Source organism: Bombina bombina, chromosome 1 (genome assembly GCF_027579735.1).
Source record: "Bombina bombina isolate aBomBom1 chromosome 1, aBomBom1.pri, whole genome shotgun sequence".
NCBI lineage: Eukaryota > Metazoa > Chordata > Amphibia > Anura > Bombinatoridae > Bombina > Bombina bombina.
Window position 1 is genome coordinate 318,008,824 of NC_069499.1, and position 27,608 is coordinate 318,036,431.

Consider the following 27,608-nt stretch of genomic DNA (forward strand, 5'->3'; position numbering starts at 1 on the left):
ACATCCTCTTTAAACTATCCTAACAAACACAGGAGTTTCAAGACTCTTCACCAAAAACCTAGCATGTTTCGCCGTAGATTTTGCCTCCAAACTTAACGACAACATCTTTGGTCTATCTTTCACCTATAAAATACATCCGGTCAAAATAGATTATCTAGTTATAGGGGCCCATTTATCAAGCTTGGAGCTTGAAGGGCCGTGTTTCTGGCGATTCTTCAGACTCGCCAGAAACACCAGTTATGAAGCAGCGGTCTAAAGATCGCTGCTCCATAACCCTGTCTGCCTGCTCTAATGAGGCGGACAGGAATCGCCTCCTTGCTCCGATTGGCCGCGAGTCAGCAGGGGGGCGGCGTTGCACCAGCAGCTCTTGTGAGCTGCTGGTGCAATGTTAAATGCAGAGAGCATATTGCTCTCCGCATTCAGCAAGGTCTTGCGGACCTGATCCGCACTGTTGGATCAGGTCCGCAAGACCTTTGATAAATAGGCCCCATAGTCTTGACATGGGATGTCACAAATTCAGTCCAATTGAAAACTTTTTTCAAACAGTGGATAGCAACAACTTCCTAGACTATCAAAGTAAATACCTGGGAAGCTGGAAGAGGAACATCCCTTATAGCCAGTTTAGGTGCATCAAACGTAATTGTACTCTATTAAAAACTTATGATGAACAGTCTATTATTCTCAAAAATAAATTCAAAGAAAAGGGTTATCCCCTGGAACTTATAGAAAAAATTATCTGAGAGCAAGAAGATTAGAGAGAGAGAGTCAATTCTTAACCCCTCACCGACAAGTACTTTGGATAACAATACCCGTAAGAAGAACACTATGTCATTTATTACAAATTACAATTATAACTATAGAGCCAAAAATAAAATACTGAGCAAACATTGTTACCTTTTAAAAAAGACCCTATCCTTAAAGGAATATTAGAAGACAAACCGAATATTACCTATAGGTGAGCGCCTACGATTAAGCAAAAACTAGCCACTAGTAAAATCATTATGACCAAAAGAAAAAATAAAACAGGATCCCCTAGTAATAACAACTTCCAAATTAAAGGAGCTTATAGATGTAGAACAAAAAAGGTGTAACATGTGTAAGTACATAACTCATGGGGCCACTAGTGTCTCATCCAATACCACAGGATATACATACCAACTAAAAGATAGACTAGACTGTGGCTCCATTTATGTAATATACTTATTAACCTGTTCTTGTGGGGTCCAATACTTAGATAGAATAATTAGAAAATTAAGAAACAGATCGGCTGAACACTATAGAAACGTTAATAGGGGTAGCCTTAAACATAGCATCTCCAGACACCATGTTCATTGTCATCAAGGTTCTAATTGCCAGTTTTGTATAACCTCCCTGGAGAAAATTTCCATTCAAGAGGGTGCCAATATTTTTAAAAGTTTGTGCCATAGAGAAACCTACTGGATTTGCAAATTTAACACCCTGTTCCCAGCGGGGCTAAACGGAAATATAGATATGGCTGCGTTGATATACTAGTGTCCCTTCATTATGATGTACACCTTGCTATGCATATATCATGTCTCCAATCAGTACACATGCATCACTTAAAAGTCACAGTCACTTAACCTATTTATCCACCAGTAGAGAATGAATTCTCCACAGGTGTATATATTTGTCATCTTATTTTATTACATCACACTTCACTTCATGGACTTTCTCCCCTTATTATTATTATTTTATTTATTACTATTAGTTGTTATATAATGTTTCATTTTAATATTTTTAGTATTTAAAATATTCCATACCAACAATATAAATAACACACATCGCTTTCACATCCACTCGAACATGGCAGGTCACACCACGAGATATACACCATCTATTCTCCTTTAGAGATCATTTGCTTTACATTTATGCAAGGATTTGATGTAAACAGATCCTATTTTTTATCTCACTTTTTGTCTTAATTATTATAGCACCAATCTTATTATTTTCTCATAATTATTAATAGGTTATTTAGTAATATAGATTATGGATTGGTTAGATAGACAATACAATGGTCTTATAGTTTAATTACACAGTTCACGTTTGATATCCATTTTAGCATTTTATTTTTGGACCCTATATGAATATATATAGTAGAGGTGGGTTTTATTGATACCACTATCACATTAGCTGAATATTATATTTTCATATTATTAATATTTATTTTGCATTAACACACATTCCATTAATTATCAACACATAGTCCTTCTAGTAATAGTGGTATATATTATCCTAGAGGAAATACACACACATCATCATCACATGAACGTAATGGTGGTAAATATTAGTTAATACGAATAAGGAGCCCTTTTTAGTATAGACACTAAATGCTTAAGACATTAAAATCATATCACATATTTTGATAGGTAGGGATGGGATATTAATAATAATTCATCGTATTGATATTGAAAATTGTATAAGACACATCAACTATTATAAAAGTTTTTGGAGAAATACCTGTTATAATATATAAATATATATATATATATATATATATATATATATATATAATCAGACATAGGTGCTCTATGGATTGTGCATATCCATCAGGATCCCACCTATGGGTTGAAAATTAAGGCAACACGTTTATCTAGTATTCTGACGCTTCCAGTCACAATAGGATAAGGCTAGTAATGAGTCAAATTACACTCTCTGTGACGTATGTGGAAGAAAATCTCTTTCTGTTGAAAAGAGAAATATATTTTCCTGCTCAGAAGTGTATTGAGTATACAATAACAAGTTAGGAGTATAAGGTTATAAGGTTATAAGGTTAGAGTATAAAGCTTGGGATAACTCCTACAAGTAAGTAGTTTAGATATATACGATGTGGCGATCTTTATGAGGATTAGATTCCCCGCTGTATGCAAACAACATATGGGTATCGGACATTTTGGAATAGGTCGATTGGCAATATATAATGCAAATATTATCAGGATACAAACATATATATTTATATAAATAGGAAAGATAAGAAACACACTTTTCTAGTTTTCTAGTAAATTCTATGCTAACTGAGTTGAGTGGTGTAGCGTCGGAGCTGGAGGTAAGCATAGAAGTGAACTCTCGGTAGTCCGAACTGGGCCTGTAGCTCAGCAAACGACTTTATACATTTTCTGGGGACATCCAAGGCGTCTCCTACAAGACATAGTCCCTTGCTTTCCCATGCAATAAACAGAGAGGTGTCAATCCCCGGGGGAAAACCCAGATTGTTTCTCAGTGGGATTGTCCGCGAGGACACGCATCGGCGACCAACATGTCTTAAGGCTAGCCTCAAAAACCCTCAGCATATCGCCATAAAGAGGGCTATCCCTGACCATCGCGGGAACACTAGTAATTGGGGTATAAGGTAAGAGTGAAAGATCAAACATTCCTAGGGCATGCTTCTCTAAGTCAAGTGCACAGAAGTGCCCCGTTTTTAACTGCCAGTCCAACATGAGCCGACTGAGTGCTGCTCAATTGTATAGCTTGAGGTTGGGCAGGCCCAGACTGCCCTGCGAGGGCTGGGCATATAATTTGTTGAGCGCTATCCTAGGCCTGCCCCCCTTCCACAGGAAGGTCGAAAGAGCTCGGGTGTACAACTTCATGTCTTTTTTTGTGATTAGTAAAGGTAGCATTAGGAGAGGGTAGAGAATTTGTGGTAGAATTACCATTTTTATCAAGTTGACGCGCCCCGTGAGCGAGACCGGCAGGTTCTTCCAACCCTCCAGGGTCCGCTCAATGTCGCGGCATAGTAGCGTAATATTAGTATGGTATAGGGTCTGGGCATTGGTGGATAGCTGGATGCCTAGGTAGGTCATGGTGGGATTAGCCTCTTGGAAAGGGTATGCATATGATTGGGGTTGGCGCTTTCAAAGCCATAGAATCTCCGATTTGGTTTCGTTTATTCTATAACCCGAGAAGGATCCAAATGCTTCTATTGTAGCTAGTATGTTTGGGACATGCTTTGCTGGGTGCTCAACAAATAGCAGCATGTCGTCTGCATAGAGTGCGAGATGGAGCCTCACCTCCCCTATCACGATCCCCGGAAATATTTTACGCAACTTGAGGGCCAAAGGTTCCAGAGCCAAGTTGAAGAGGAGGGGGGACAGAGGGCATCCCTGACGAGTGCCTCTCTGCAGGGTTATGCGCGGAGAAAACATACCGTTGGCCATGATATGAATCCATGGGGCTGAATAAATATTACCGATATAGTGAAGGAACGAACCCGAGAGGCCGAATCGTCGCAGTGCGTGCAAAAGGTGGCTCCACTCTGTCAAAGGCCTTCTCTGCGTCCAAGGACAGCAGGAAGGCCTCCGATTCCTCTTGCATTCTTCGGGCCCCAGATCCCCCCCCCCCCAAAGTGCGCCATAGCATGTAGAACTCTTTGTACATTGGTCACCGAGGTTCTGTGGCACATGAACCCGGTCTGATCTGGGTGAATAATGTCTGTCAATATTACTTTCAGCCTATCAGTCAAGATTTTCATTAATATCTTGTAATCCGAATTGAGGAGGGAAATGGGGCGATAAGATTCGGGTTTACCAGGGTCCTTTCCCGGCTTCAGAATTAGGGATACATGAGCCATGGTAAACGTCCTAGGGGGGGAGGCCAGGTCTTTATAATATAAGTTAAATAATTTAGCGAGGGTAGGCGTGACTTGAGTCTTTAATAGTTTAAAGAATTCAATGGGCAGGCCATCAGGGCCCGCTGCCTTTCCATTTGACATGGAGGAAATAGTCTTCAAGATTTCATCACAAGATATAGGGGAGTTGAGGGCCGCTAGCTGCTCGTCTTTGATCTTTGGGAGGTTTAAGTCATTCCAGAAGGAATCTATGGCCTCCGGAGGGGGTGGCTTTTGGCTAGTGTAAAGAGTAGAGTAGTATTGTGCCAGGGCCTCTACTATGGATTCTGGGGTTTTATGTGTTTTGCCATTATAGGTAATGGCTGCGATCGGTTTGCGAGCTATGCGTCTATTTACCAGTGAGGCCATCAGTTTTCCAGATCTATCCCCTTCTCTATAGTACTTGGCATTGGACCGCAGAAGCTGCGCCACTGCCTGATGACTCAGGAACACGTCAAGTTCGCCCTTGCAGGTGAGATAAACATCTTTGGAGGACTGAGAGGGGTTACCACAAAATGTTTGGTAAGAGTCTGTCAGGGCTTCCTGCAACCTCTGCAGCTTAGCTTGTGCCTTTCTTCGCAAGGCCGCTACATAGGAAATGATGTCGCCCGTCAGCACCGCCTTAGCCGCGTTCCAGAACAATTCTGGATTGTCTTGATGGCCCTGATTATCGGTAAAGTAGTCGTTCCACGCATGAGTTAGGTGCTTAGAGAAAGCGTCGGAAGTGTATAGGTAGCCCGGGAATCGGAGCGTATTTTTGTTTGAGACCGAGGCGCCCAGCGAGATCACCAGTTCGACCGGTGCATGATCTGAGACCATTACATTGTGGATCTTGGATTTAGTTACTCTCGAGACCACAGTGGAGGAGATCATGAATAGATCAATACGCGACAGCGTTGGCGTGACTCTAGAAATACAAGTGTAGTCTTTGCTCTCCGAGTTTCGTAACCTCCAGACATCCACAAGCTGTAAAGAGCTTGACAACTGAGAGAACACCTTCCGCTCAAATGTACCTTTCCCTCTAGGTCTGCCCTCCCCTCCCATTGCGCGATCCGGGTCCTGCATCCTGTCACAGACAAGATTCGGAGCTAGATTGAAATCCCCTCCTAGTAGAATGTCATTGCCTAAGTATGGTGTAAGTGTTTGAAGGAGTCTCATCCAGAAAGCTGTAGACTTACAGTTAGGGGCGTATATGTTGCATATAACCAGAATCCTCTGATGTATCCTGACCTTCACAACCAAAAACCTCCCCTCACTATCTTTATGCATATTTAGAACCTCAGTGTTCCCCCTCCTACCAAAGAGAATTGCAATGCCTCTACTAGAATTAGTGTAAGATGCATGTACTACCGAGCCCACCCAATCTCTCCTAAGCTTTTCATGTTCCACCTCGGATAAATGGGTCTCCTGTAACAATGCAATGTCCGTCCCTAGACGTCTCAAATGTGTTAGTATGGTGCGTCTCTTGATAGGGGAGTTAATCCCTCCCATGTTCCAGGTTACAAAGCTTACCGTCATTCACCCATCTGAGTGCGAGCCCGTGTCATATTTGTCATCTGTAGGATGGTAGGAGAGGAGAGGGAAAAATAAATAAATAAATAAATTCAAATCTCCCCCCATAGGGAGAAAAAACAATGTCACATGAGCATTGAGCAGTACCTTATGGGAGAGTGTATCAGCTACCCTAAGCCTTGGGTTAGAGCATAATATACTGCCTAGATCTCCGGAATGAGGATTTTGTCTTACATTTAGATTGTCATGAATATTTAAACTAATTAATTCTGGATACGCCACATCCAGGTGTTGAGCCAGTGTTTCATTCCTAAGAGGGCCCAGCAGTAGTCTGGCTACAATAAGTAAAATGGGTAGCATGCTTACATAAATTCCACAAACATAAATATGCAAATTATATTCAGGTAGCACCTTTTCACAAAGTAACAATGTTCGCTGTTTTCCTGGCTGGGGAGGGCATGGTTCATCTATATAGCAAGGAGGATTTAAGCTAATGGATTGCAAGAGTGTCGCCATAAAGTGCGATGCTTGTGATCCAGCCAGGCGAGGGTAATTAAGGGGGAGGGCTACCCAGGTAAGCTGGGTTAGAATAATGGAAAAAAATGCAATATAAAAGACAGCATCCACTGCATAATTAAACATACCAATATAATACATTAACTTAACAATCAGAATTAGGGTTGACCCCACTCAGGATACAGACCGTGGATTGACCTCCAATCTCTCACTCCTATCCTTCAACCTGGGTCTGAGCGGGGGGGATCTAGGTGAGGCCTCCCCATCCCTGTTTCCAATAGTACCCAAGTATGCAGAAGCTTTCTGCGGTGAGTCAAAAAATCTGGGGCCAGAGGGAGTCAAAAGCTTTAATCTAGCTGGATATAAAAGGTATACCTTTCTTCCCTTCCTATTCAGCTCTGAACATATTGGGGAGAACTCCTTACGTTTTCTCATTAGCTCTGAGGAGTAGTCCTGGAATATCAAAAGCTTAGAGCCCTCAAATACAACTGGGGCAACTTTCCTATAGGCCCTCAACATCTCTACTTTTAGCTGGAAGTGCAATAGTTTGGTCATGACCTGCCTAGGTTGTGTATTGCCTCGCTCTGGCTGCCATTCAGGGCCTACCCTGTGTGCTCTTTCTACACTACCTTTAAACACTGTTGGGGTCAATTTGAGCAGCCTGGGCAAGGTTTCTTCTACAAAACAAATGAGATCTTTGGGTTTAACACTTTCAGGTATTCCCAATATGCGCAGGTTATTGCGGCGAGACCTGTTTTCTAAGTCTTCTAGCCGCTGATGTAGGTTTATGTTTTGTTTTAGAAGGGCATCTAACTGGGTGTCATGTGTTACAGAGGTGTCTTCAAGCCCTGACACTCTATCCTCCATTTCAGTGAATCTTACAGAAAATTGCTTCATTTCCCCAGTCAAATGGTCTAAGCCTTTTTGCAAATTCTCAATTTTGGGGAGAAAGATAGAAGAGAGCTGTTGAACCACTACATGTGTGTCTATAGAGCTCGCAGTGGGCTCTTGCACACTAGAAGGAGTGTCATGCAAATGGTCAGCAGCTCCCTTGTTCCTGCTCACACTTTTATTTTTATTAGACATTTTACCACCGGTCAGAAACTTATCCATAAACCAACATAGATAGATGGACACACTCTCTGTTTCTCCCCTCTCCCCTCCCCTCTATGTTAGCTAGTACAAGTAACAGCAAAAATAACAGCAATCAAGCATGCACAATGTTTCTCAGCCGTTGGTGTGTAGTATAACCTTCAGTGACACTAAAAAAACAAGAACAGAAACCCCCTTGGGCCAGAGTCTATGAATCACAATAGGTTAGCAGTGTTCAGTATTTAGCACCCAGGGTACTTTGTGGCCTGATCTAGGTTGCAAAGGTCCGTGAAATGACAGGCAAAAAAGGGAGATGTAAAGTCTCTTTGTAAAAGATCTCCTGCAGCAATATATTGTAGGCCTCTCACTGAGACACAGGCTTCAGCTCTTGTCCCAAATAACTTTCACAGCAGTTCGGCCCCACACTAACAAGTGTCCCTGTAAAGCTGCTGCCCTCTGGGTGCTAGGGGGTCAGTAACTAAGGCCTCAGTCAGTAGCCAAGCACTCAAATTGGGCAAAGAAGGGGGATGTAATAGTACCACGACTGCTGTACACTACACCGCAGTAGGAGTAATGAAGAGGCTCCCCAGTCCCAAAACCCAGCAAGGAGATAGCCAAAGTGTGTCAGAAGGGCCCTTGTGTGGGTGTATATGCGGTACTTTACCCAGCGGTATTCCACTTTCAGACCGGAGCCAGGAGGAGAGCCACTCCGGGAGTTGTCAGAAGCCGGTCAGGGAAAAGAAGTTGCGGCTCGTCGTCCAGTTCTCCGCTAGTGTCCAGGCAATGCCGCAGGGCAGATGAAGAAGGGCAGCTCACACTCACGCTGCATGCAGGACAAGATGGCGCCCGCAGTTTTCGCGCCTTCAGGAAGCCGCTTGCTACAGCCGATGGGGGGTAAGTCTGTGGTCCCCAGATGCCAATCCTGGCCAAGCGTCCCACCGGTGCAATCAGGGAGAGGCTCCGGTGTAGGTCCTGAGGTCCGTGAGGTATCCGTTGTACTCGGCAGGTAAATGTGGGGGCCGCAAGGGGAGGGGGACCAGCCCAGTCTCCGCCACACTGTTAGGCTCCGATGTCGCCTGGCCCTGATTAAGCTGTGCTAGTTTCCCCACCGGGACCTCTCTGGATGATGCCACACAAGCAAGGTGCAGGGTATGGAGTTTCTGTGGGCCGACGCACTTACATGTGCTGAGGGACTGGCGGCGGGGGTAGATGGCAGTTACCAGTGTCTAAATGCCGGGCACCGAATGTACCAAGGCTGGGGCACCTTTGGGCTGTTAGGAGGCAGATTTTTCACTTTTGGTTTCAGGGATAAATCCTTTAGAAAGGCTCCAAACACCGGAGCTCTCTTTCCTAGCTGCACACACTTCAGTCCGCCCACCGGAAGTCCTTTGTTGTAAATTTTTATCCATCTTATTTGTATTTACATGTTTCTGTATACTTGTGCTATATTTGCTCTCAGTAATATGATGTATTTTTACTGCTTAAGCATATATTTTGTTTATCACAAATGTTTTTAATTATTGATTGCAGGCTAGTTAGATCCCTTTAAATTGGGAGTCTGCGCAGTGTTCAATATCCCATGATTAAGTGCCTGGTGAGGCACGAAACTAGTTAGGATATTCCTGATATGTACTCTCATTTTTTAAACCAATGAAGCTGTTGCTATTATTATTATTTTTCAGCCTTTTTGGTGCCTCTTTTGTTGTGCGGCTGCATCTTCTTAATTTTTCATAAGAAAACACCCTCTCAACAAGAGAATATTTATTAAATGAAGACTGGGATCCGGTCCATAAATATAAAAAATCAGGTGTATATTATAATATAGCAATTAAATAAGACACATTTATGGTCACATGATGTTTGCATCAAGGTACTTGGGATTGCCATGTAATGTTATAACGATATGTGTTGAATGATGATTGTGTTTTTTTTAAGTGAAATGTAGTTGGGTACATGTGTGTTTGCAACAATGATATGGGCACCAATTAGGTTAATTATGCACACACACACCTGAAGAGGTGTGTCTGTTAAAGGGGTAGGGATTGGTCTTTTGTTGTATTTAAGCCAAAACTTTCTTTCAGTCAACAGAAGCCTGATGAAACAGACAGGGATCTGAGAAACGTGTTGCTTTCTGTGTTTTGAAATATCAGAATCATTTGTTTGAACTCTGTTTGTATATGTTTTTTTTATTAAATTGTGAACTACTATTATACTTGAGAGTCTGAGCTTATTTCACCCATTGAGGACACCTGGGATACCGGTACTCATGCTGGGCCAGTGAGCTGGGACACTTAGCTGGGTGCTGCTCCATTTGTGAGTATTCACTTGTATCTGCCTATTCTATCTTGTCTCTACTATATCACACTAGGAGGCGCTCTTGTCTTGTGATTGGTTTTCACAGAAAAAGCTTAGTTATATAATTCATTTTGATTATTTTTGAAAATTATTTTAAAATACCAGCAATTTTTAAACAATTTTTTTATGCAACTATTTTTAATGAATTAGCCCTTTTAGGATATGCACTGATCTCAACCTGTTTTATGTCCCTTTAAAGCAAAAACTGGACCAAATACATGCAATATTTTTGATGTACATACTCCCTTTCGCAAGATATATAGCTTGAGAAAGGGAGTATGTACACCTTAAAAATCACATGCATTTTACCTAGTTTAAACTCTTTTAAAGCTAAAGATTCTTTTAAGAAGTTCTGTTGGATTTATTTGAGTAACTAAATATCATAAACAGCCTTAGTTCCTGGAAACTTCAGAACATGAAACTTTATCCCTTCCAACTGTTCTGAAAACTGGGCCTTTATGCTCATACTCTTTACTGCATGAGAAGAATGGAATATCAATATGCATTACTTATACACTCATGGATCTGGTGGATTATCCTGTTTTGTTATTCTGCCCTTTATTCACTTTTCACTACTTGCTAATGCTTTAATGCGTTCTGTTTCTCTCTCCTTTGAAAATGCAGCACACTAGCTTTTTATCTTTTTAAACATAAAAACAGATGGATCAAGAAAATAGTATATAATTGATAAAAACACTTTTCTACATGCAGCATGCTTTATTTGTTGTAAAGCTATAACTTCTCAGGATGTCATAGCTTTTTTTCTACTCAAATATTAATGTGTAATTTTCCTTTGTATGACATGCATCAAACTTATGAGATTCTGTCAATGTGTTCATGAACATCACAATGTACCTCGTTTTTGCTTCATTGCCAAATACATTTTTTGTTGCAGAAAATAAAGAAAATGTATTTTATAAGGAGCTGTATGACCTTGAACACTGTTTTTTTAATAAACTTGATGCTTAGATAGCAGACAAGATGACACGTATTACTGTGTTTGGGGAAATTGTCAAATACATCGAACAACTCTCACAGTTTCAATACAGTGCTATTACCTGACTTAGGAACTCTCAGGGTTTGACCCAAGACTGAGGATTCTGGAGGAATTCTCAGCATGTCAGGTTACTGTGCAATATCCTAAGGCTTTGGTAGCTAAATCACTAACCATAACCTTCTTCTTTTATGATTGGCTGCTCATTACACTTTGAGCATATCTCTGCAGGTGATTGTGGGAATTATTCTACTTTTGCTAACCTGCTAAACCTGCTAAGGTTGCAGAAATGCTATAAATCTGAAATCGCAATGGGGGAAAAAAATCATCAGCCGGCTAAACTACAAATTTGATACTATAAGAAACAAAAAGCAGATGTGAAATTTAATAAATATAATCAGCAGATTACTTTCAAAACATGTCATTAGGGTCTAATATTTTCAGCATGGTAAGGTCAGTATTGCATATAATATAGTAATATTACAAAGTAAATGATTTATCTTTCATAAATGGTTTATTCTGCAATGTTAGAAAATGATTTGTATTAATTAAAATAAATTGAAATTTCTACAGACTTTTTATTTGAAAATTAGACTCATAATAACTGTGAGTCCTTGGTGAGTAGTTCTTGAAGCTATACTGATTTCAACTGTTATTTTAATTCAAATTTTGCAATTAAAAGATGAAGACATCTAAATGTAAGCTATTTTTATATAGTCACCAAAATCAGTAGGTATCAAAAGGAAAACTGGTCATCAATCTGCACTCCAAGGGGAACCTTTCCTTTCTTTATAAATCAACATATATACAGCAACAACACAAAGAAAAATCCTCAGAAATATCCTCAAAAACCCACTCATGAGCAGCTTGTTGTAAACATAGTTGCCCATGCAAGTGTAAACAAAACAAGTGGAAACAAATTAAAATAATCTAATGGATCTTGTTGCCTGCAATCTTATTACTTCAAGGTAGTTAAAGGGACAGTAAACACTTTGAGATGGTAATGGTAATATAAAATGATAAAATGATAAATCCTATACATAAAAAAACTCTGCTATATACTGTACTTTCATTATTTATTTTGTCTCCTTTTCCTGTAATTCTATTCTTAAATTGTGAGCTTTTTAGTTCATGTTAGAAATAGAAGTGCAGAACACTGTTATATTCCACACAGCCATTGGCAGCACTGTCTAGTGACCTATTTATAAAGGTCTCTAATTGGCCACAGCAGAGAAGGTACCAACATGGCAGCTCCCATTGTTTTATAGACACTAAAACATTACACTTGTTTTGTCAATATTTAAACAGCTAACAAAACTTTAAAAAATACATCTACATGTTATTCTAAGACTAATCTTTTCATTGAATGCATTAATCTATCTAGCATTTATTTAGTGTTTAATGTCCCTTTAAAATATAAATACGACAACACAAAGATAATTATATTCTAATGAGGGACAGTGAAACAAAAAACATCACTTACTTAATGCTAAGGGGTCAATTTATCAAGCTCCGTGGGCTGCTCCATAACTTGTCCGCCTTCTCTGAGGCGACGGACAGAAATCAACCCGATCGAATATGATTGGGTTAATTGACACCCCCTGCTAAAATCTGCAGGGAGGGGGCATTGCACCAGCAGTTCACAAGAACTTCTGGTGCAATGATAAATGCCGAGAGCGTATGCTGTCGGCATTTATTGATGTGCAGCGGACATGATACGCTCGCACATTAATAAATTGACCCCTTAATATATGTTTATTTCAACAAATTCCATTAAGACATTTCTTCTTGTTAAATATAATTAAGTTGTGTAATAATATTAGAAAAATGTTGAATATGTATAAATGTTTAGGAACCTACCATACACAATCTCCTGGGCATACCATAGAAGCCAAAGGCATTAGAAAACAGGGGATGCTCAGTACAGGCCAGAGTTAAAATGCAGTGAGCATTAACATAACAGAACAGGATCACATAGTCTAAAGTGTAATCCAGGAATAGTAGTAGTAGTTTGCCAGTACACATTCAGTACAAATAAACAGCAGGAAAAAGAGTAGTTAGACCAAGCAGATCAAGCAAATGTCCAGTAAATGAATAGCCAAAAAGAGCACATTTCAGCAATAGGAGTTGATTTGTAGAACGCAAGGAAAATAAAAATATTGTTCAATATTGGGATACATTGTCAATTAGAAAAATAAGACATGAAGCTTTGTATCATAGGTTGTAACGGATTGAAGACTTTTCATGATTTTATGTACAAATATTTATTCAAACAGTTAGGGACAGATCCCAAGTGGCAAGCCAGAGTAAATAAACTTTGATCAATTTGAAAGTTAAATGGTCGCGTGCAAGCGAAGTCCGCCGACGCAACTAATTTGTTTATCGTGACACTTATCGCTCATGCACTAACTCAATACCATATTGGACCTACAACGCTAACCCGAAGGTTATGATTATTTTACATTTCAATTTTCTACTCATAGAAGAAAATGTTCTATTCATTTTGAAATAGATATTTCTATACACAGTATATATATATATATATATATATATATATATATATATCTACATATATATATACAATTTGTTTTTTGTAAAATATATATGCCTTCTTTGGAGGAAGGGCGTGCTACATGTACTTTTATAGCAAAATTAATTATACCTCCATTTTTTTGCTTACCTTATGTTATCTTCTCCACTCAAGGCAATTAGAAAAATATAGGTAACACAATTAGGCTTATGAAGTCTGGAGTATAAGCCACAATTTCAATTGAAATTAGAGGAAAAGGGCTCAAAAATAATTAATTAAACTTTATTTCAATGTATTTTCATTACACATAATTTAGCATTCTATATTATAATTTCAAATTGTTTACAATACTTTTAAAGTCATATTTAAGGTTATAGGTTTGCAGAGCAAATAGTAATATGTCCAGTTTTTACCACAACTTGTATATTTTTATATCAGTCATTATTGGCTTTAAGGTTTAAACTTCCCCCTTACAGACAGTAAACAACTTCACAAAAACATAAACTTCTACTTATAATAACCTTCAACTAAGTAAAGATGCAAACACAGAGATGGATTTATGGCCAAAGTGGTTCTATTTATTTAATAGCATGACTTTAATGTCATTAAAAACTATTCTGAAGAATTCAATTCAAGAAAGGAAGGTGGCATATGAGTTCCTAAACACCAAACCCAAGCAGATATCGGCTAGGGCCTCATGAAACTCCCTGCACAGAACTCCAGTAAGAGATGTGCATTTTCAACAGTAAACACAGAATCCCTTAAAAGCCTTGGATTAGAAGAACTATGGGATAGGGCACTTCGTTCTCCAACCTGAAGTATCATGCCCCCTCCATTAGCTCTTATTGTTTCAGTGTGAACCTAAACTTGGGCATTAACGTAATATATGCTCTACTTATCAATGTTTCCATATGTTATATAATCTATGATGTCATTCATGGGGTATTAGTTGATGCTATGTATGATGTTAGATTGGATTACATATAGAATGTTTTGACAATTGCATATGTGATGTCATTAGTTATGTCACTGATTATGACAGAAAAATTATATCAAGGGATTGAGTAATTTCAAAGACTTTGGCATAAACAGCTATCATCATGCAGCCAACAATACCACTTGTTTTTCAATATCATACACAAGTTTGTATGCGCTGCGGAATCTGTTGGCGCTCTACAAATAACCGATAATAATAATAATAATGTGCTACACTGAATCCTTCACTAAAATAATGCATTCACCAGATTGCCACATTACATCATAACTACCAGAGAAATTACACTTCTTTAAGAAACAATGGACTAGATTACAAGTGGATTGCTAAATTATCGTGCACCCACAAACGGCAAATTTGCCAGTTTGTGGGCACGCTATAATTAACCAGCCATTACAAGTGGCTGTTTATTGCTACTGCGAGCTTGTGGTAGCAATTAACGCTCAAAAAAATTAACCAAAAAACAAGATCTCTGGTTAATTTTCTAAAAGTGCCCCAAATGCCCTTAAAGTAGAGGGAATTATAATTTTTAATAAAAAAAAGTTTCATTTAAAATAAAAAAACAACTGCACTAGGCAGTTTTTGGGGTCTAATGTTGGTGGGAGTGGGGTGTTAAGAAAAAATACACTGAATGTGCCTTTACATTGAGGTCTATGGGAACTGTGTGTTCCCAGTAAATATATATGTATCTTCTTATATATTTATGTGTTAATATGTGTACAGTATATACTCATATTAACACATAAATATATACAGTATGTATATATTCATATACATATATATTTTAAAAATGCTGCCCATCACTGTGCTACTTACCCCCTACTTACCCCCTTCATGCACAAGGTTCTGATGCCGTCTGATTGCTGCAAACTTATAATACCAACACATATAATCTTGCACAGGTATTACACAGTGGAGCACAAATATCCCTTTCATGAAAGCAATAGTTAGCACTCCACTTGTAATCTGGCCCAAAAACAGGAAAGCATTCTGTTAAATTTATATAAAAGTATGCTAATAAGAAAAATGACTACGCTCCCACCCCATAGTTGTCTATTTTTATATGCATTATCTTTTGATTCTTTTTCATTTCAGGTGCTGGTGGTTGGTCCCCACTGGAATCCAACTCAAAACAGTGGTTGCAAGTTGACCTTGGAGACAGAGTTGATATCACAGGGATTGCAACTCAGGGCAGATATGGAAGTTCTGACTGGGTAACGAGTTACAGCATAATGTTCAGTGATACAGGACGCAACTGGAAGCTTTACCGGCATGACAACAGTGTGTGGGTAAGTAGCTTTTCCTGTGTCTTTTCAATTTAAGCGTTTTAAACTTCAAACCACTAGTATTTTTTTTTTATAAGGGAACTAGATAAAAAATATAATATGAGTGATATTTTTCTAAATTGTGTAAATGATTTTACGGCTTACTCTTTAGCATTAATCAACCTTCCCAAAATACCCAAATAATTTAGAATTGTGTGTGTGTGTATCCAACATACATGTACTGGGGACACTCACATGAACCTAACTAAATGTTATAAAAGACTAACGCAGACTTTTTAAAGCACTTTGTATTGCAAACGGCTTTGCAATAGTACTATGCCCCAAGCATATCTTTGACTTCCAAGTCTCTTTAACTCATTATTCACAAAAAAGGGATTGTAGCTGCTATTAGTTGATCTTTATTACCATAACAAACATTTGACAGCTTTGAAACATGACAGATTTTAATGCTTAAGAGTAAATGCTATTAAAGTTGATAACGCATCACTGCAATAGCATCTAAGCTTTTATTTTGTGAAATTAATATGCAACATATTATGACTCATGCTATTAACAAAATATGCCTAAAAAAATTAAGTGGTGTTGTTTTCTTCACTGCTGCAATTTAACATATTACTGATGCCAGATATTGTTGTTAAGTTTTTACTTCTGTACATAAGAATGAGGATGTGGGAGACAGCATTTACCAGCTGCCATTGTACATGAGTTTAACATCTAATCCTTTCTGTTTGGGTCAGAAATCAGGAGCCAGAAATGCCTCATCTTTTTTTAACAGCATTTGTATTGTGACAAAAACAAATGCTCTTTTTAACCTGCTGCATAGCCCTCATGTCAGACACAGAGTTTATTATGGTTTCTTTTTCTTTCTCACTCATTTATGATTCTAAAAAGATTTTCTGTGCAAGTTACATTTTTTCATTATTTGCAAAGCACAGAGATGAGAGTCCTATCACATATTAATTGTTAAAATTATTCTGAGACGGTATTGAGGACATGAGTAAAACACAGTTCTTACGTACTTGTGCAACCCAGCATAGCTTTCTCTTTCTATACTGTTACTATGCAGAATAATCAGTAGTCACAAAATCTTACACTATTAACCCTTTAATGACAGTGACGTACTCTATATGTCACTTTACAAGATGTTTAAAGCACTCTTATAGTACTGGTCTCGCAAACAGCGGAGTGACTGAGCTATTTCTTCTACATAACATACTGAAGCATGAAAAAATAGTGTGGCTTTCGAAGACCACTAAATAATTTGGCTGTCATTAAGGGCTTAAAACAATACTTTTTTTACTTTTTGTTGTGGATCAACGGAGAAACCTCAAAGCAGAAATCATCCAAGCGGCAATACAAGAATGCTGTAATATATAAGGGCATATATTGATGGGACTATTAGTTGAACACAACTATGAGTTTCATCCCAGTAAATCAGGAGGCGAGAAGTTATACACATAGTTAAAGATAGTTTCAAACCAGCAATGTGCTAAACAAGGTCGCTGAGCCAAGCAGGGGTGGCATATGTGCATAGCTGCCAATCACAGTTTGACTTGTAAGGTTGCAACTGAATTTAAAAGGTTGTTAAACACCTCATGTTTGTATAAAATGTGCTTTGTCCTTTGTTCCACATAGAGGCCAAAATGCAAAATCTGAAACTTCTCAATTTCTTAAACCAGCTATTTCATTCCTAGCATTTGATAGTTAATTTTTTTTTTTTTTTTTTTTGGTTTCTCCAGGGAGTATGGGACAAGCTCAAGTTTTTTTTAAAAAAAACAAAGCAAGTGGTTTTTAATGTCCCTTTAACAATGTATTTAAAATTTAACCCCTCTGTGAGGGTTTGACACATAGGTAAGCATTTTCTTACTGCAATGTTATGTCCCTTTAGGTAAAAGCAGGATAATTTAAAGAATCAGACTTTATTTTACATAGAAATATAGATTTTGACGGTAAATAAGAACCAAAAAGTCTACCCATATTATTTTACTTTTTTCTTTGGATAGCCTTATGCATGTTCCAGGCATTGTTGAAATCCATTACAGTCTTTGGGCTAGATTAGAAGTGGATCCCTAAATTATTAGCGATAGCAATTTTCAATCTAAAAATTAACCAGAGATTACATCTATGGTTAATTTTCTAAAAGTGCCCCAAATGCCCTCAAAATCCGCCCATGGGAGCCGGATTTACCGCACTGCTATTGGCTAAGAGGTGAAAACGTCACCTCTTAGCCAAAAATCTTTTTAGCCGTGCTCTGCTGTAGCAGCTAAGAGCAGCGATCAATTGACTCAAATAAAGGAGCTTTCTACATGAAGTATCTTATACTTCATGAATGAAAGTCCCCTTTATTTGTTTCAATAGTAAATCCTAGCATTTGTAAAACGCTAGGATTTACTTTCACTTTAAGGGGCCTATTTATCAAAGGTCTTGCGGATCTGATCCGACAGTGCTGATCAGGTCCGCAAGACCTCGCTGAATGTGGAGAGCAATACGCTCTCCACATTTAACATTGCACCAGCAGCTCACAAGCCAGCAGGGGGGTGCCAATCGGCCGCCAGCAGGGGGGTGTCAATCAACCTGATCGTACTCGATCGGGTTGATTTCCAGCGATTCCTGTCCGCCTGCTCAGAGCAAGCGGACAGGGTTATGGAGCAGCTGCTTCATAAATTGTTTTTCTGGAGAGTCTGAAGACTCGCCAGAAACACGGGCCCACAAGCTCCGTTCGGAGCTTGATAAATGGGCCCCCAAGCCTCATCTGGAATATTGTGTAAAGTTCTGGAGAACATATCTTCAGAAAAAAAAAAATATATTAGAAACTATCCAAAGGAGGGATACTAAAATGGCACATGGTCTAAAATATAAAATGTACAAAAAAAGCATCTATGACCTAATAGTTTTGATAGATGAGAACTGATTATATGGGTCGGCTTGTTATCTATTATTGAATCCTGATTTTAAAGCAAAAGTTCACAATTTTAGTATCCTGTTTCAATTTATCATTTTATAATATTTCTTCAGTGTTTAATTTATGTTTTATTTTAAATTGAAACACTGCCAAAGATCAATTTAGAGATTAAGAAACTTTCTATGCTTATGGAATATTTATTGTTTTGTAAATTGAATATGTTTCCTAAGTATATAAGTGTTGCTTTGAAATGTAAAGCCACAATCAAATGACAAATGCTGGATATTTATGGACACAATACAAGTGGGTTTCTGGTAGGAGGATTGAAAGTTAAAATAAAAAAAAAATAGAATTGGGTAAAAGTAACTTTTTGTTCACATTTGTTATACATAAAAACCTTCCCATATTCTAACATGCAGCCCCCACTTTAAGTTGCATCTCCTCTCGTCTGATTCTATTTGTTTTGTATAAAAAAGAGCAGCCAGTTATAGAGACAGTAAGTAGCTTGAGCTTTTTATCTGAAATGTTTAGTTATGTGTACGAAAACAACTCTGCATTATAGTTTTATTATTTATTTGCTTCAATGTTATGTGATTGTGAAAATTGTGTTTTTTCTAATACTCTCTGAAAATACACCCTGCTGACTTCTAAACCTACTACATAATTTCTCCTAATTAGTTTTAAAAGATAAAAAAAATCAAAATGATATTATACATAACATAATTAGCATGGCCTTATCAGCTATGGACTTAAAGGGATATTCTAGCCCTAAACTTTCTTTCATGCTTTAGAAAGAGCATGCTATTTTAAACAGTTTTCTAATTTACTTCTGTTATCTAATTTGCTTCATTCTCATGATATACTTGATTGAAAAGCATATCTAGATATGCTCAGTATCTGCTGATTGGTGACTGCACATAGATGCCTCTTGCTATTGGCTCACCCATGTGCATTGCTATTTCTTCAACAAGGGATATCTAAAGAATGAAGCAAATTAGATAATAGAAGTAAATTGGAATGTTGTTAAATGTTGTATTCTCTATCTGAATCATGAAAGAAATATTTTGGGTTTCATGACCCTTTAAGCCTGGATAGGCACATCCAAATGAGACTCAGGGGCTGAATTGTCAGTGGCAGAATGGCCCCTAATCCCCATGTTTCCGCACGAGCCTTCAGGCTCGCCGGAAACACCAGTGAAGAAGTAGGGGTCTGAACACCACTGCTACTTAACTGGTCCGCTGCCTCCAGGCTGCGGACATCAATCCGCTTGATCCCTATATGATCGGACTGATTGACACCCCCTGCTAGCGACCGATTGGCCGTGAATCTGCAGGGGGCGGCATTCTACAACTGCTTGTGCAATGTTAAATGCCGACAGCGTGCGCAATGTCTGTCGAACATGATCCGCTGAGTGGATTATGTCGGATACACTGTTAATAAATCAGTCTCAAAGGGGTAGATTTATCAAGCAGCGGATGCTGCAATCTACCCCTGAAGTTTCAGGTCCACCTGAAACGTAAGTTAAGAAGCAGCGGTTGTGAGACCGCTGCTCCTTAACTCAGAGGTGGAGGACTGCAATCTTTCCAATCGGATATGATCGGGATGATTGACACCAGTAACAAGTGTTTATTTGCAACCCCTTGAAATTACAATTATAGATCTTTCACCTTTTTATTTATAGAAGATGTGAGAATGTCTCTGCACATCAATTAATAACAATAAAAGTGGGGCACATAATACTCAACATTGTTTTTTTTTTTTAGAATATGTTAAATGATCCAATACCAAATGTTTTATTTGAATATTAAAATAATTCACTTGTAAACAATATTCAAATGCCCCATACTCCAATTTACAGTGATTATTTGATTGTTAAAGCCTGATCTATAGAAAAATTGAATGCCATAAGGAATGATAAGCTGAACCTTTGCCCTACAAGTCAAATATCAAAAAGTGAACATAAATATGTGCTTATTCCATCCCTTTAGCTGAATGATAGATAGATGTTGTGCAAAAAAAGGCAAAGAAAACTAGTTAAAATATATTTTGCTTACATAAGGATTTATGTAATAGGCCCCATCTATTCAGCAAATTATTTGTTATAATTGGTGAAAAATGTTACAATAAGTTGGTCAAGTTGAGTAAATCATGTGAGTTAAAAGTCCAACTACTTTCAAAAAGGCGGATTGTTGAAAAAAAATAAAGCCAACTTTAATGGAAGAATGTACTCAAACGAGCAGCTGATAAGTGTTCCGAGTATTCTAATCTGAATATGGGCTGGGCTCTATGTCTCCCAACCTCACAAGAGGCTGATTTTTTCTACTGCATCTTTTTAACATAGCTTATAGATAGCCAATACTGCAGTATTTTATTTTCAGTGTAGGTGATTTCAAAGTAGAGTGACCATATTGCCGCTTTTAAAAGGGACATATATGAAAAATACATATTTCAGGGTTCTTATACAAACCATTTCTTTAAGCAGCCTTGAAAACAGCCCTAACATATGTATTTTACCATATATGTCCCTTCTTAAAGCGGCAATATGGTCACCCTAATTCAAAGTCAAAATCAGATATTTCAAATAACAAAAAAAGGTAAATTAGCTCTTTGTATAAATAGAACTAAAAAATAGTAATAATAAAATAAAATTTAAAGTACACTTTCCCTTTAAAGGGACATGAAACCAAAACATTTTCTTTCATAATTCAGATAGTGTACAATTTTAAATAACTTACTAATTTACTTCTATCTTAAAATTTGCTTCATTCTCTTGATATCCTTTGTTGAAGGAGCAGTAATATGCTATGAGGAGCTAGCTGAACACATCAGGTGATAAAATGACAAGAGGCATATATCTGCTCTCACCAATCAACAGTTAATACATTGCTGAACCTAAGTTTTCAACAAAGCAAACAATGAGAACAAATTTGATAACAAAAGTAAACTATTTTGCGAAACAAATAGGTGCCACAAAACACATCAAAAATACATTACAAACTACACTTACAATAACAATTTGTAATAAAAACATTTTTTAAAAAAATTGCAGACAAATGTTATAAGGGTTCATAGATATGAGATTTCAGGTGTTAGAAAAAAAAAGTCAGGCAAATGACTTTAACATAGAGATATACAAGTCTAAAGATGGATATGTATGCATATTTATGTCAGATATCGAGTAATCCTACGATTACCCGGGTAAAACTGACATTACCCAGCGGCTGTGGGTAAAGCCTGATGTAAGATCATATATCCGGCTTTACCTAGGAAATCCTAGGGCAATTCTAGGATTACACAAACATTTCTGGATAAAGCTAATCACAGCACTATTTTCATCTTTTGAATAAAATTGTTCTTGCTAATCACTGCATCAAACATTTATACAATGCACTGTAATTCCTGGGTAAAGGTCACAGCTGTAAGGTAGTGTCAGTTTTACCCGAGTAATCCTAGGATTACCTGGATATCTGAGTTTACCCATCACATATTTATATATATATAGGAAAACATCAAGTAGGGGATCTGCACACACAATAAACTTCCAACTTCCGGGTGCTCTGGGTAGGAAAAGTAAACAAATGAAATAAACAGGTCCCACGCTCTCCGCTGTGAAAACACAAACTTCTTTAATTGAACTGTGACGTTCAACTTACTCCCCTTAAATACCCTCCACAATGTACTGTGAATGCTAAACACCTGCAGCTTCTCATCTGCGTAACTGAGCAAAGCAAAGTTAAAAATGGAAAATGCCTGAAATTACAATGTAACAATATTCATATAAACAAAAATGTAACCTAAGTAGCCCTGATATATGTGATGAATAACTCGTCTTCACAATATGTAACAAAACTAGCAAAAACAAAAATTGGCTACAAATAAATATTACATCCTAACTAATGAGGGGAATAAGTAAGATGTTACTTACAAAAAGACAGGCAAGCTTGATAAATTGACCCCATGGTAAACTTCTTATATCAAGCCCACTGTTAGCTATCTAAAGGGTTATTAAACAGTGTTAATTGTTGCAAAACGAATATGTTAAGTTGTGTAAAAAAAAATAACTTGCGGCTAGATTAGGAGTTTTTCGTTTTGAGCTGTGCGGTGTTAACGAGCAGTTTTTACTCACCGTTCACTTACCTGCAGCGCTGGTATTACGAGTTTTTACAAACCCAGCGTTAAAAGACAAGAAGTGAGTGTTGAGCAAAATTTTGCTCCTTACCGCACTCCCATACCAGCACTGCTTAAGTCAGCAGTGAGCTGGTCATACGTGCTTGAGTACGATTTCCCCATAGGAATCAACGGGGAAAGCCGGCTGAGAAAAAGTCTAACACCTGCCAAAAAGCAGCGTAAAACTCAGTAACGCAGCCTCATTGATTCCTATGGGGAAATAAAATTTATGTCTACACCTAACACCCTAACATGAACCCCGAGTCTAAACACCCCTAATCTTACACTTATTAACCCCTAATCAGCCGCCCCCAACAACCCCGAGTCTAAACATCCCCAATCTTACACTTATTAACCCCTAATCTGACTCTGTTATCTAGTATATTCACTATCCTAGAACTTTTCCTGCAACGGCCTCCTCCTCGATGTCAGGCAGTGACAGGAATCACAATGTGTAAAAAAAAAAAAAAAAAAAAAAAGGTAAAATCCATTTAAATAGATGAATAATACATATTGCAGAAATATCCAAGTATAAGCAATTGCTTAGTATATTTTTTTATTACAACAATTAAACAGACCATTTAACATCCCTTTTATCTGAATCCAAAAAATGTCTCTCGTGATTCAGATAGAGCATGCAATTTTAAGCAACTTTCTAATTTACTCCTATTATCAATTTTTATTCGTTCTCTTGTTATCTTTATTTGAAAAAAAAGGCATCTAAGCTTTTTTCTTGGTTCAGGACAGCCCTTTTTTATTGGTGGATGAATTTATCCACCAATCAGCAAGGACAACCCAGGCTGTTCACCAAAAATGGGCCGGCATCTAAACTTACATTCTTGCATTTCAAATAAAGATACCAAGAGAATAAATAAAATTTGATAATAGGAGTAAATTAGAAAGTTGCTTAAAATGTCATGCTCTATCTGAATCACGAAAGAAAACATTTGGGTTCAGTGTCCCTTTAATTCAGTTGATGGTGCATACTCACACCATTATGAATAGTCTGATCAAAAGTGATTAATATATGTATTGTTTACCATTATTAAAATAGGATGGAATTACACTGACTTAGTTACAGATAATGGGTTCCTAAAAAGAAAAGAATATGCCAAAAGTTAAAAACATGTTTATTTAATAATTAAATGACTTAATACATAATATACTAAAATATTATTTTGCAGTATAATATATATATATTTATATACATCATTTACACATCTATAATATACTCTCAGTTCCCCCCAGGTCATATATGTTTTTTTTTTAAGGGGCAGTCTACTTGAAAAAAAAAATGTGTTTATAAAGATAGTCCCTTTGTTAACCATAACCGACACTGTTATATTATACACTTTTTACTTTGTGGTTACCTTGTATCTAAGCCTCTGCAGACTTCCCCTTAACTCAGTTCATTTGACAGACATGCATTTTAGCCAATCAATGCTGATGCATAAATAACTCCACATGAGGGAGCACAACGTAATCTATATGGCACAGATAAACTAGCTCTGTCTAGCTGTTAAAAGCTAATACAATGAACTGAGATAAGAGGCTGCCTAGGTATCTTTGTTGAAGGGGCAGCAATGCATAACGGGGAGCAAGCTGAAAGCCAATGACAAGAGGCATATATGTGCAGCCCCCAATCAGCAGCTTCTGAGCATACATATGTATACTTTTCAACAAAGGGTACAAAGAGAACAAAACAAATTAGACAATACAAATTAATTGGAAAACTATTTCATCTTGTATGCTCTACCTGAATAATGAAAGAAACAATTGGGTTTCATGTCTTACCCCCCCCCCCGGAACTTTGTTTGTTGGAAGATTACATTACAGATGGAAAATAGTCTGACATTTATAATGTTGTTATTTCTGTCTTTACATTTTGAAAAACCTGCAATTTATTAAAGGGACAGTGTACAGCGATTATCATATACCTGTAACTGCATGTAATAGACACTTCTATAAAAAACAATATGCACAGATACTGATCTAAAAATACAGTATAAAACCTTTTAAAACTTACTTAGAAGCTCCTGGTTTAGTACTGTTGAAAAGGTTAGCTGGAACACCCAGTGAAATGGGCTGGAAAGCAAAAAGAGCAAACACCCCCTCCTCTGCATATGAAAAGACCCTTTGAGTAGGTAGACAACAGTCTGCTTGTAAAACTTTGTGACTTGGTTAGGAGACTGAAAATCAGCACACTGTTATTTAAAAATAAGCAAAACTATACATTTTTACAAAAAATAATATGGGCTATATAAATGGATCATCTACAAAACATTTATGCAAAGAAAAATCTAGTGCATAATGTCCCTTAAAGGTGTGTATACACATATCCATTGAACATATTGGGCTAGATTACAAGTGGAGCGCTAATTTATCATGCATCCGCAAATAGGCAAATGTGCCAGTTTTGCGGGTGCATGATAAATAACCAGCCATGACAAGTGGCTGGATATTGCTACTATGTGCTCTGGGTAGCAATTAGTGCTTATAAAATTAAGCAGAGATCAAATCTCTGATTCATTTTATAAATGTTCCCCAAATGCCCCCAAAATCAAGTCTTAGTTTTCTTAAAAAAAACAACTTAGCAGTTTTTGGGGACTAAAATCAGAGGCTGTGGGGTGTTAATGTTTATATTTCACTTTGTTTAAAAAAATCTATTTTATATGGAAAGGTGAAGAGTATATATATATATTTAAAAGTAAAACAAATGTTGACGTTTTGACCCCATCATGGGCCTTCTTAACCATGGGTCTTATCTTTTATATTGCTGCTTTGTCGGCAGTCCAGCTATGCTGGTGTGAGCAATGCTTGCTGCATTTTCTAAATCATATCTGTCTTGAAGAAGGCCCATGATGGGGTCGAAACGTCAACATTTGTTTTACTTTTAACCCCTTAACGACACGCGTCGTACATGGTACGTCTTGCACAAACTGGTCTTTAAAGACCAGCGACGTACCCTGTACGACGTTGGGGTTGAAAGCGGCTGGAAGCGATTCTGAGCGCTTCCAGCCGCTTTCCGGTTATTGTAGTGATGCCTCGATATCGAGGCATCACTGCAATAACATTTTTCCCCATCCGATGCAGAGAGAGCCACTCTGTGGCCCTCTCTGCACCGGACATCGATGCCGCGATCGTTGGTGGGTGGAAGCAGACGTGGGAGGCGGGTGGGCGGCGATCGATGGCTTACCGGTGGTCGGGATCGTGGGCGGGATTGCTGGGGGCACGCACGGACGCGCACGCGTGCACAGGGGAGGCGGGCGGGCGCGTGCACGGGGAGGGAGCGGGTGGGAACCGTTACACTATGGAACAGTGTGGTTTCTATTTAGAGGGAGAGAGGGGGAATAAATATGTTAATCAAAGTGATCTGGGAGGGGGTGGGGGTTTAGTCTTGGGGGGGGAAGCTACACTACAGAAAAAGTGGGAAAAAAATAAAAAAATATTCATTTTTTTTGTAAACTGGGTACTGGCAGACAGCTGCCAGTACCCAAGATGGCTCCCAATAATGTAGAGGGGGAGGGTTAGAGAGCTGTTTGGGGGGGGGATCAGGGAGGTTTGGGGCTAAGAGGGATCCTACAGAGCAGCATATGTAAATATGCTCCCAAAAAAAAGAAAGAAAAAAAAAGATACCTTTTATTTTAGTACTTTCTGCCAGTACTTAAGATGGCGGGGACAATTGTGGGGTGGGGGAGGGAAGAGAGCTGTTTGGGAGGGATCAGGGGGTCTGATGTGTCAGGTGGGAGGCTGATCTCTACACTAAAGCTAAAATTAACCCTGCAAGCTCCCTACAAGATCCCTAATTAACCCCTTCACTGCTAGCCATAATACACGAGTGATGTGCAGCGGCATTTAGCAGCCTTCTAATTACCAAAAAGCATTGCCAAAGCCATAGGATTGTCACAGTGGGCGGACAGGGCCCTATATACCGGCAGCCATCATTTTGTTTAAAAATTTTTTTTTTTTTTTTTTTAAAAGTTAGAGAATAACTTTTACTTAATTTATTATTCATTTTTTTTACCAAAAATGGGCCTTACTGGTGTTATATTTGCATGATTACTTACTAACTTATCCACGGTGCAACTTGCAAGGACCCGGAAATAGTACCTGGGATTACACTTATATCTTACAAGTACAGCTCCATGCCCTATATGCGGCTAATTTATACATAGACTAAATATCTTTTTCTAGCAACTCTATATACTAGAGATATACGTTTGGAATACAGCATACCACATATGCAACTGTGTCTAAGCCTATAATTTTACCTCATTATGGATTGAGGTTAATTAATGTAGGTGCAATATCAATTGTGTACAATAAAATATCATATAATTTAATAAAGTATTAAGCTATGTGATTACTTTCTTTCTTGCATACACTTGCCCAAACTCTCCATACCCCTGAGGTGACCAGGATTCTCACCACTGCATGAAAGACTAGAAGAGAGTCCAGAGATACCATTGGAATACACGTTTACCAAAAAGGTCTTCCCTACACCGGAATAAGACTGGGACAAAGAACCCTATGAAGTGACCAGAAACTATCATTTTGGAGGACAAAGGTGGACTTACCTTTACCCCCGCAGAGCTAATATCTTACCTCATAGAATTGAAGTTTTATCCGGTAAGCAGTA

At 38.1% G+C, this 27,608-nt stretch overlaps 1 protein-coding gene across 1 annotated transcript in view; it reads left to right on the plus strand.

The window, feature by feature from the left end:
- The window catches only part of CNTNAP5 (contactin associated protein family member 5), an 886,402-nt gene that overhangs the window by 17,036 nt on the left and 841,758 nt on the right, over nucleotides 1-27,608 (plus strand). Inside the window, 1 exon segment of the mRNA XM_053712216.1 lies at nucleotides 15,710-15,903. Coding sequence (XP_053568191.1) covers nucleotides 15,710-15,903 — 194 coding nt within the window.